The 11,328-nt window shown below is 40.5% G+C and overlaps 1 protein-coding gene across 2 annotated transcripts in view; it reads right to left on the bottom strand.

The window, feature by feature from the left end:
* Positions 1–1,659: 1,659 nt before the first annotated feature.
* The window catches only part of LOC116043012 (sphingosine kinase 1), a 34,374-nt gene continuing 24,705 nt past the window's right edge, over positions 1,660–11,328 (bottom strand). The window contains exons 5-6 of one of the 2 annotated variants that reach the window (XR_004897061.1): positions 2,370–4,450; positions 1,660–2,296 (exon numbers count right to left, since the gene is read on the bottom strand). Coding sequence is in view for 1 of the 2 variants with exons in the window: in XM_031289508.2 (XP_031145368.1) it covers positions 3,580–4,450 (871 nt within the window). In the remaining variant the exon portion in view is untranslated. Of the gene's footprint in view, positions 4,451–11,328 lie in introns of both variants that reach the window. The other variant, XM_031289508.2, reaches the window with a different exon arrangement.

Here is an 11,328-nt window from a genome sequence, read left to right as displayed (position 1 = left end):
TTAAAAAACACTCCGGTAGAATGTTTTAATTGATATTAGAAAAATTACAGACATTTGTCAAATGGAAAAATAGATCTCTCTGTGACTGAACACTGAATCAATCTTCAGTGTGCCAGAAAAAATAAAATCGACCCTTCACCATAAACATTTAAACACACAGACAACGAGCGTTGAGAACATGAAGACGTAAACAGCAAATCAACAGTTTTCAGGTTGCTGACAGAATGAACATTAGGTTCTTCATCATCTGAAACTTTGTCCGTCTGACTTAACTCATTTGGATTTTCAAATACACTGACCTACAGAGAGAAATTGATGAAGGATGAAGGCTGTTGCTCCAATTTCTTCTCTTTAATGAAAAGCTGAAGATTTTAAGATCTCCCCAGTATTAATTGATGAAGAGGTGGCACCATGGCAACAGCATCAACAGTTTCTAAAGTCAAAATAGCACGGTGCCAGAATTACACTTGTTTTTCAGACATAAGGACACATTTTCGTCAGTTTGTCCAATGTATCTGTTCATCTGGGCATAACAAAATAAAAAAAAAATTGAAAGATGAGAAAACAATTGACTTGATTTTCAAATGAGAAATCAGTGCATGCACCACTGTGTTCAAACCACCAGGAGGGAGCACAATCAAGGCACATCAAACAGTTAAAAGGACCACTGCATCACTCACAAGAAACCTGACTTTGCATAGAAAATAAAATGTATGAAAGTGGTCTGGGTCAGTAGCACTCCGTGATGTAGAAAAGATTATTGTTATTTATATATTAGAGCTCTGATTCCCAACCAAAAATAAATCTGAGGGGTCACGAGTAAACAGAAAAAATATATTTCTGCTGCACAAAATATTCAACTATTTTGTCTCATTAATTTCTGGATAACACATCATCTTTACATCTTAAGGCCCCAATTTTCTTTGGTTGAACTTACAAGTAGACATAGTAGCTTCATTTTAAGGGGACATGAGCCAAAAAAGTTGGGAAACATTGTGTTGGATGTACAGTTCGTCCACTTTTAACAGTCTAAAACAACAGCAAATTTAAAGTGTTACAAGCGTGTCTTTAAGTTCCATCATATGTGCTCATAGCTGAATTTTTGTTGCAGAATCCTTCATGTGTAAATATAATTTAAACCAACTAAATGACCTTGATGTCCCATCAAGGCTTCAAAACGGCCTTGTAACAAACTTACATTGTGCAAAAACATGTATAAAAGAATATCTCTTTAGAATAAATAAATTTTGCCTTGAGACGAAATTAACTGAAGCACGTCCTCTCTTTCTCACCACAGGACAGTTTGCTAATGCTCCCAAATGATTTGTTGTGGTGGGGAGGAAGAATAAGGGCGCCGTGTCAGGAACACAATGCCGCCTACCTCATGCAGCATTTAACAAGTCGATATCTCCCCCCCCTCCCCTCTCCTCCTTGTTTAAGGCTACTCCGAGTTCAGTCAGAGTGTGACAAGTTTAGTCAAAGAACTGATTTCTTTGCGTCCACATCCAATTTTTGTAAAATGAATGAAACATACCTTGGAAGAGATTTGGATCACAATTAAGAACACATTTAAAAATCTGACTTTACTGCCAATGAAGGCCGAAGCCTCAGTCATCATTTCCTCTATGTGACTTTAAGCTCAGTGGCAAGGTGTTGATTATTAATAAATCCCCCATAGGGACAGTAGGTATTTTTCAAGAGTTCAGTGTTGTAATTAACTTTTTCTGGAGCACTACTTTTGTTTTATCTGTTTATACTTTAGTTAGTGATTTCTTAATTTACTGCCAGTAAACTCGTAGGTGATTGAGCCAGTTATTCACATTAACGGGATAAATCAGCACCAAAGTGGTGGATTACAGAGTCCATTCACCCAAATTACAAAAAGAAACTTTTCTCTTTGACCTAGTCATGCAGATAGCTTTGGTTTAATTGAGCAGGTTTTAATGTCCATCTATGAGATTTCTGCATTGATAGTAATAAGGTTGTCAATGGCATTTTGTTTGTGATGCAGCAAAATAAAATGCATGTTTAACATCTCTTTCCTGACTAAATGCTTTGGTTACTCTGGATAATCCACAGAGCTCACTGTGAACAGATTTTACTGGAACTACTTTCTACTGAAACAGACCCGATATACTACTGATACTACTGACAGTGAAGTCTGTTGACTTTTCAAAGCTTTGAGCACAATAAACGAAACTCCATTTACCCCCATTGATTTGTAGGCAAAAATGTCAGCGACAGATATTTCAAAACCTGTTCTATTTAAAAAACAATTATTAGTTGTTGAAAAAATCTTTTTAAATGGAAAAGCACATATATTGAGACTAGAAGAAGCAAAACGAGAAATGAGAAACATTATTCAAGACTCAAAATGGCGATGAACTACAAATGAATCCACCACCAGGACTACATGAATGATGGTAATATTATTGTGAATGTATTTCCCAAACAGGTTTTTTGTTTCTGTTATCATTAAATATTTCAGATCTCTTCTCTCTTCAAATTAAATATTAATAGTAAATAACATACTTACTTATATTGCTTGCTATGTGGCCTTAATTGAGTGTTTGAGGCTCTCTGTGTTCAATAAACAGTCACAAAGCCCAACCACCTCTGTTACACACACACACACACACACACACACACACACACAGTCTCCAACATACTGCAGAGGAGCCATGAAGGCATAAATCCAACCTTTGCTGTCGCAGAAGATGCCGTAATTCAGGTTGCTAGGTCAGCTTCAGCACAGAGAAGAAATCCGCTCCATGCAGTGATAAACAAGTTGAGATACACTTTATCATGAACTGTGTGTCTACAGTAAGCTCAGCCATGGCTATGGAGTCCCAAAGTGTTCAATATTAAATTAATAGAGGCATTAAAATAATGAAACAATTCAATACTTTTTTAAACCTCAGCGCATTATTGTGAAATGTTATCCTGTTCCTTTTTAAAATAACTGCATTCATTGTTTACTTTATTCCAGCAGTTTTTTGTTTTTTTTTCAAAAAGTACTTTTTCAAAAGGCTGGTAAAAAGTACAGAGCCCCTGAAGTCATGAAAGATGATATATATTTTTTTGTGCACACCATAAAAAATTCAAGACTTTTGAAGGTTTCGTAATTAAGTTTTTGGCTGTCCAATCACATAACTTACTCTGCCCTGTTTGTCCTGATGGACACAAAAAAAGTGCGTTGTGAAATAAATAAAAATGTGGAAAATAAAATAAAAAAACCTAAAGCTCTTATTTTGAAAAGAAGCTAGATGAAAGAACAATTAAAAAACATATATTAGGCTGTTTTACAATTTCATGATTATATTATGTATCTTGTCTGCATTAATTAATATGATTATTCATTTCATAATGTCTTACCTATTTATTTAATATTGAACACTGAGTCGTAATATCACATAATCGTCTACTGAAACGTGTTTTCTACGTACCGATGAGAGGCTATGAGGTTGCAGATAACAGTGAATGAGTCTTACATTCATTGCTCTGGACATGTCTCAGTTGAAATGCTAAAATGTGTTTATTGGGCCTTTAATAGAGATGAAAGTTGGTGGCGATGATTGTTCATCCAGTGATTAATCTCGCCAGGCCTCTGTGTACCTCTGCTTGCACCGGCCCATATTCCACCACTTCTCCATCTACTGTTATTATCCCTTTGGGTGAATGTGGCTCCAGCCTGAGCGCCCGCACCTTAGTGTGCACTAAATGCTGACAGTTAGTAGTCAGATGTGCACCCTTCTCCATAGCTAGGAACAGCTTCAGCAGCGCGGTGCGTGATATCCCTGCTCTGACATAGATAAGATGGATGAAGCCGTCATCCGAGGTGGCGCCTGGGGCTGCCAGCAGGTCCTCCGCCAGGTGGGACTGGTACATGGCCAGCATGAGGACAAAGTCTTCCTCCTGCACCACCACCCAGTCGCTGGGCAGCGGCTGGTCAAGAGGCAGCAGAAGGGAGTCAGACGGGCCTTTGGTAGCGCTTCGAGAAGGCATGCTCTCCGTTCTCTGCACTTTGAGGGAGTTGTTGGAGTGGCAGGAGTTGTGAAAAGTGTTCTGGCAGGGAGAGTCTTTGGATGGTCGAGAGGCCGGAGCCAAGGAGGAAGCCTGATTGTTACAATGCAGTATCTGGTTATTTTCTAAACCCTCCTCATTGCTGTAGTCCTCTGTGGCAGGCAGGTAAGCCAGCTTTCCCTTGTAGATGTGGAGAGAAGCCAGCCTCACCAGCGTGCCAATAGTAAACCTGGCAGCTCCGACCTGACGGTATTTCTCGCTCTCTATGTCAACGTCGGCCACAAAGCCCCAGGCCAGCGAGAGGAAGGAGAAGAGACGAGGGCTGGAGGCCACATGGATGGAGACCAGGTCCATTCGGGCCACAAGTCTTTGACAGAGCAGGAAACCACAGCTGACAAGGAGCTCCTCACTGAACACTGGCGAGGCTCTGGAGGAACAAAGGAGGAGAGAGTTATGGCGCTTTTCCATTACATGATACCAGCTCAACTCAACTTTTGGTTTTCCATTACGAAAAAAAGTACCTGGTACCTGCTAACAGGTACTTTTTTTTAGTACCTCCTCAGTCGAGGTTCCAAGCGAGCTGAGGCGAGCCGAAAAGGTGACGTGAAAGCGACAGACAGGGGTGTCCTGAACAAACCCGCCATTTTAAACAATTTAGCCAGCTGTTTTTTTTTTTGCTGCCTCCAGCTTAATTTGAAACAAAATGTGTCTTCTGGCAACACACACCTTCGACGTTCTGTGTGTGTGTGTGTGTTGCGTTAGGTCACAGTAGTTTACTGCGGCGCCGCTTGTTTACAGTTCTGCGGAGGCTCCGGCAGAGCTTTCGCCGTAGCCTAACTACACACATACATGGCCGGCTCCACGCACACACCAGCGCACAAGTATAAACATCAGGCCACTTTTACATAGGCTACACAGGCTACGGCGAAAGCTCTGCGTGGAGCCTCCACAGAACTGTAAAACAAACTCAAGTGGCCTGATGTTTATACTTGTGCCCTGGTGTGTGCATCGATACGGCATAACGACCAGCCACGCTGAGGCGGTACTAAAATCTGCAATGGAAAACGGACGCACAGTGTGTCGAGTTGAGTCGAGTAGAGTCGAGGCGAGTCGAGCAGGTACCATGTAATGGAAAAACGCCATTAGTCACAACGGGCAGAGCTGGAAGCATCTAACCACAGAGATCATCTAATGCTGCCTTCAAGAGATATCTGAACTACAGTGATTGGAAAATATGCTCATATGATTTAAAGCACCCATATTATGCTTATTTTCAGGTTCATAATTGTATTTTAAGGTTGTACTAGAATAGGTTTACATGGTTTAATTTTCAAAAAACACCATATTTTTGTTGTACTGCACCGCTCTCTCTCACTGCTGCAGATCCTCTTTTCACCTGGTCTCTGTTTTAGCTACAGAGTGAGACCTCTTTTCTTCTTCTTCTTCTGTACTATCTTTGATTGCACTCGCACATGCGCAGTAGCTCAGATGTAGATCATGTCAGCTAGCTAGCTCCATAGACAGTAAAAGAAAGGCTGTTTCTACAACTTCGGTCAGTTACAAGGCAGGATTAGCTGGGAGACTTCTAAATGAGGGCGCACATGTAGTAGTGTAGCAAGTAGTTATTTTGTAGATTATGGTGAACTTGTGTGTGTTGTAGCAGTGCTTTGCTATTGAGGACGAGGTAGCATGCTAGCGTTAGCATTAGCGTTAGCATGCTAACACTAATGCTACGAGCTAATGGTTGCGGTTAGCCAGCTCGTTTCGGCCGATTTCGTGCCGATTTTGAACAGCTCACCCAGAGACTGAAGACACATTCAGAAACTGTATCTCACTCAAAACAGCATGGATGGATTTTTTTCAAAGTTTGTATGTGTGTGGAAGCACCAGAGACACAAAAGAACACCCCAAATCCCAGAAAAAGTGTTTTTTTCATAATATGGGAACTTTAAATGTGAAAGGAGTTTAAATTGCCATCTTATCAGACAAACAGTCTGATCAAGAAATCAATTATTTTGGACAGGTCTCTCTTGTTAGAGAGATAATTTGTTTCAAGACACTCCTTTGTTAAATAAATGCTAATAAAAAGGTTATTTATATGAGTGACTGGGTAAGTTGATAAGGTGTATTGTTAAGAAGAAAAAGTCAGAAAGCACAGACAGCTGGTAGAAATGATGAAACAACTGGTTAGTTAATTAATAAACAGGGCTGAGAATCAAGCTTCAATACTAACTGATTAAACCGTGTCAAGTATTAAAGGTAGGTAGGATTGTGAAGATCCAGGACTTAGCCAAAAAATTTGAACATCGACAACTTCTCAGTCCCTCCCCCCTTTCTGCTAAAGCCCAAACAGTCTTCTAAGCCCCTCCCCCCACAAGGGAGAGCTGTGCACAATAGACCGCGTGTGAAGAGGGGAGAAGGGGAGGAAACCTATCTGCAGCTCGTGCGCAGGGAAGGGGAGGATGCTGTGAAATGCGTGTGCCTGAGCAGTGATTGACATGCAGTTAGACACCCCCCCTGGCCCTGATTGGTGCATCTGAACAGGGAGCGGTGGATTTTTGCAAATCGCACTACAGGCTGTAGGTGGTGCTAGAGGAGACAGATTTTTTTAAAAAAAAATGTATTACCTGCTTCATGTAGTTCTACTGGAACATAGGCTCAGTTTCAGCAAATATGACAGAAAGTTAGTTTTATAAGTCTTACCTACTGCACCTTTCAGCTTTTTTGGAGCTTTCAATTATGTCACATCATTTTCATCAGCAGTTGTGATGGATTTGTAGATGTTCAAATTTCCATTTTCTTCTGAGAGCAGAAGTCATTTAAGTGCTCAAAAATGAAAATGTGAACATCTGCATGACAACTGCACAAACTCTGCTGATGAAGATCATGTGTTATGATCAAAAGCTCTAAACAGCTACTTTGTGGCGAGATTGTTTTCAAAACCAAAAAAAGCAAAGCATTGTTTTGGTAATGGTACTGAAACCAACAACCAACAGTTGTTGTAAGATGCTCGATTAACATGTTTTAGTTTATTCTGCTGCAACAGCACAAAGTAACGATGTGAAGCTTGATTTCAAAACAAAACAACAGCTACCACAGAACTACTTCCACTTCAGGCCCAGGGTGCTTTAGGTCAATATTTCCGACGGAATGCACTTGACCGGGAGACAGGTTGTGTTTACAGCGTAGCAGCAGTATGGCGTTTTTCCATTACATGGTACCAGCTTGACTCGCCTTGACTCTACTTGCCTATTTTCCATTATGAAAAAAAGTCCCTGGTACCTGCCAACAGGTACTTTATTTAGTATTACCTCTGTCGAGGTTCCAAGTGGGCTGAGGCGATACCAAAAGGTGACGTGAAAACCTGCAGATTACTGATTAGTCGGAGAGAATCGTCACTAATCACTGTGTCATCATTTCTAGCGACAGACGGGGGTGTCCTGTTCTCTTAATACATCCATGTCCTGAATGAACCCGCCATTTTTAAATAGTTTAGCCAGCGGTGTTGTTTCTTCTGCCTCCAGCTTTTTTTGAAACTAAACGTGTGTTCTGGCTGTGGCAACACAATCAAAAACAACACACCTTCGACGTTCTGTGTGTGTCGCGTTAGGTCACGGCAGTTTCCTGTGGCGTCGCTATGATGACCAGCCACGCTCGCCTCACGCATGAGGTGGAACTAAATCTGCAATGGAAAAAGGAAGACGGGGCACCGCGGTCAAGTCGAGCCGAGCCGAGCCGAGTAGGGCTGGTACTAGCAGTGGGTAAGCACCATTTAAGGCAGCAGCAGCTCTAATTACATGGTCAAAAGGCCATTTAGTGGGCAGAGTTGCACCAAATCCAAAATGGACACCAGTCTAGGACTTCAACTAATGATTATTAACTTTCGGTTAAGAAAATAGATATATTATTATTTACATAATCTATTTTGTCCAATCAACGGCCCAAAACCCGTTTCATTTACAACGATATAAACCAAGAAAAGCAGCAAATTCTCACATTTTAAGCATTTTGATTTAACCCTCTGGGGTCTGAGGTTGTTTTCAGACACAAACATATAATTTTGGCATGCTCTGATATTGTTGTCAATTTGAACAAATCTAAGCAGTATTTTCAAAGGACCATGACTGTTTTCTATAAAGCACAAGTTCACCTACAATACTATCTAAGTGAAATGTATTTCATGATTGTACTCCTTTTTAAAGTACTGCTAAATAAACAAGTTGTATAAAGTAGTTTTAGAAGTGTGCTAGAATTTGTGAAAAAATATTACCTTACCCATTGTGACGAACTGTTTTGGTCACTTAAGGTGATTGTGTGTCTTAGTGAAGTCTTAGGTAGTAACAAGCACAAACACTTTCATCTGCTCCATTGTTTTATACAACTAATTTGCAATCTAAAGAAAATGTTGTTTTGTGACCAAAAGTTAATGGTGGGAGGGGTAATGTCTCTTTTTGCTGAATATTCATATAAGGTTTCTGTCAATATTTTTGCCATGCTTGTATGATAAAAACTCATGAAGCTATTTATCTAAAAACATGACATTTATTTTCACCCTGCTGAGCTACAGCGGCGGAGCTCTTGACTCTAGAGGGTTAATAAACAATACATTTACGAATCAGTTCAGCCCTAGAGCAGTCCTCTAGAAGGAAACACAGTTAATGATCTAGCTTCAAAAATAAGATAAACAGGAAGGTGCACTTAATATTTTTGGGTTAGAAAGTGGGTTGAGGCTGTGTTTGGGGGATTAAGCTATAAGAGGAGTGTTATACAAAACTGGGGTAACTGACCTTTTTGTGTGATCGTAAACAGAGGAGGTAGATGAGGTGGGCGGAGGCTCATGGAACTATGAAGGGAGTGGGGGTGAGGGAGTAGGGTAAGTTGGTGGGTTGGTTGGGGGGGGGGAGGGTGGGTGTCAATAAACCAGGAGGCTCAGGGAAAAATCTTGGAGGGACAGAATCAGCTTATGGGCCTTCAGACATGACAGGCCAGTCAGACAACAAAGACAACCCCATCTGGGAGAATGGAGACAGGGGTGGAAGGTCACGATAACAGCCCTAACACACACACACACACACACACACACACACACACACACACACACACACACACGCCTGCTGTGACCAACCACAGCCAATTACAGTGATGACTGGTTGTCTCAGTGGAGTTCACTTGCAGTGGCCCTGCAGATATCTCCATATTTATCATCCTGAATTTATTTACCAGTCCAGCTATCCAAATAGTCTGATCTACATTTCCACAGCTCTGTTATTTCTACTCACTGTCTGGTAGAAAGGTCAATACATAACAATATTTACATCAATAAGAGTACACAGCCATGCCATCAGCTCTTTAAGCTAAATATTAACATCAGCAGCTAACATGCTCACAATAACAATGCTAATATGGCGATGTTAGCATGTTCTCTATCTATTCTAGTTTGTTAGCATGCTAACATTTGCTAATTAGCACACAACGCAAGTACAAGTACAGCTGAGGTTGATGGGAACATTGTATGTTTTGCAAGTGTTTAGTCATAATGTCAGAAGTATTAGGCAAACTGAAACTTTGACCTGATGGTGGCACTAGATGAGTTTTGGAATCACCAAAACATCAACCCAATTCATCCTTTCGGGGACATAAATGTCGGTACCAAATTTTATGGCAATCCATCCGACAGATAGCGTGGCTAAAAACGTATGGCAAGCTTATAAAATACAGGACACTGTTAAATATTAAACCAGTGGAAACCTTTTACAAGAAGTCAGAGTCTATTTGGGGCCCCTTTTCATATGTTCCAGATGTCTATGAGTTCCTCCAAGAGTTAGTTCCTCTCTTATCTTCTCAGGTTATACATCAATACAAATCTGTGTAGCCTAATTATTTCTTTTGTTGTGTCCTGTTTACTACCCCATTTAACTAACTATCTGTATATAAAGTAGTTAACACTGGCTCCTCCTCAACCAGCTACAACTATAAAATTGTAATGTCATATAAAACAATACATCAGTCACAGGGGCCACTTTTCAGCTGGATGAGTACTTTTTAATTTCAACACTGTTTAAAAAAACTCAACATTATTCATGAAGGTTGAATTTTAAATAAGCTCCTTTTATTTCCAGATCCAATCCATGGATTTCACATTGTTTATGCAGTATCTGTGAACGACCAGGGGAGGGAGACTCTCACTCACATCAAAGTGTAACATCTGTCACTTCAGAAACAGTCAGCGTTCAGATGATGTTCCCGCTCGTGCTCATTATGTTTGTGTACAGAAACACATTAAACCCTCACTCAGCAAACCTGTTCACTGCGTTGCATAATAACAGATACGTTCTAGCTGTCACTCGTTCGATCCACGTAGCCTCAGTGAACCCTACATTCAGCTGGGAATAATACCAAATACACTCTGGCCTGGGCCACTGCAGGACAGCCTGCAGCAACCAGAGAGAGAGAGAGAGAGAGAGAGAGAGATATTTTCTGGATGCCCCGGGAGAGGAGAGTAAACAATACAGAATCTGGTTCCTTCCTCTCATTGTTGCTGCCACTCTGGCTGGTAGACCATTGTTTGATGAGAAGCTGATTGGCAGATGCAGTTGAAGTGATGAATGAATGTGGCTCTTTGGTGAAGACAGAACCATCGGTGTAAGGTGTTTTGTTTAATTTAATTTCATTGTGACTTTATTTAATGTATCCTTTATTTAGCTAGTAATCTCACTGAGAATAAAAGTCCCAAACTACAGCACAAAGACAGTACAATAAACAATAGGTTGCTGGACACGGAGCAAAAAAAAACACTGAAATACCAAATGACAGATTACAAAAAAAATAAAATAGCAAAAGGGCAAGACAAAGCTTAATGTGACCTACAAAGAGAGTATGAGCAGCTTAAAAAGGAAGTGCCTCAAAGCACTTCATGACGTTTTAAAATTTCCCAAGCGACACCAGGTGACTTCATAGTAGAAAGGGCAGAGTATTTAAAACACAAACAACAGAACACAGGGAAATGTATATAGCCAGCAGCACAAGAAGCAATGTCTTCATCACACTACACAAACTACCTTCACTCTACTAAGAGAAAAAGGTCAATTTGTAGTGAAATAATATAATATTCCACGACACAGTTTTGGCACAGAACATTTCCTGCACCACAAACCGTTGATCTATCAGGGGTGTCTAGACCATTTTGGAAGTATTCCGTGGAATTTTCTATCATGTATAAAATGAATGACTCCTGACTTGTGATCTCTGATATTTCTACTAGCGTCATCATCAAGTCAAAATTTCAATATGTCCAATACTTTGATT

Source organism: Sander lucioperca, chromosome 4 (genome assembly GCF_008315115.2).
Source record: "Sander lucioperca isolate FBNREF2018 chromosome 4, SLUC_FBN_1.2, whole genome shotgun sequence".
NCBI lineage: Eukaryota > Metazoa > Chordata > Actinopteri > Perciformes > Percidae > Sander > Sander lucioperca.
The sequence above is the reverse complement of the archived record's forward strand: the minus strand, read 5'-3'. Positions and strand labels throughout refer to the sequence as shown.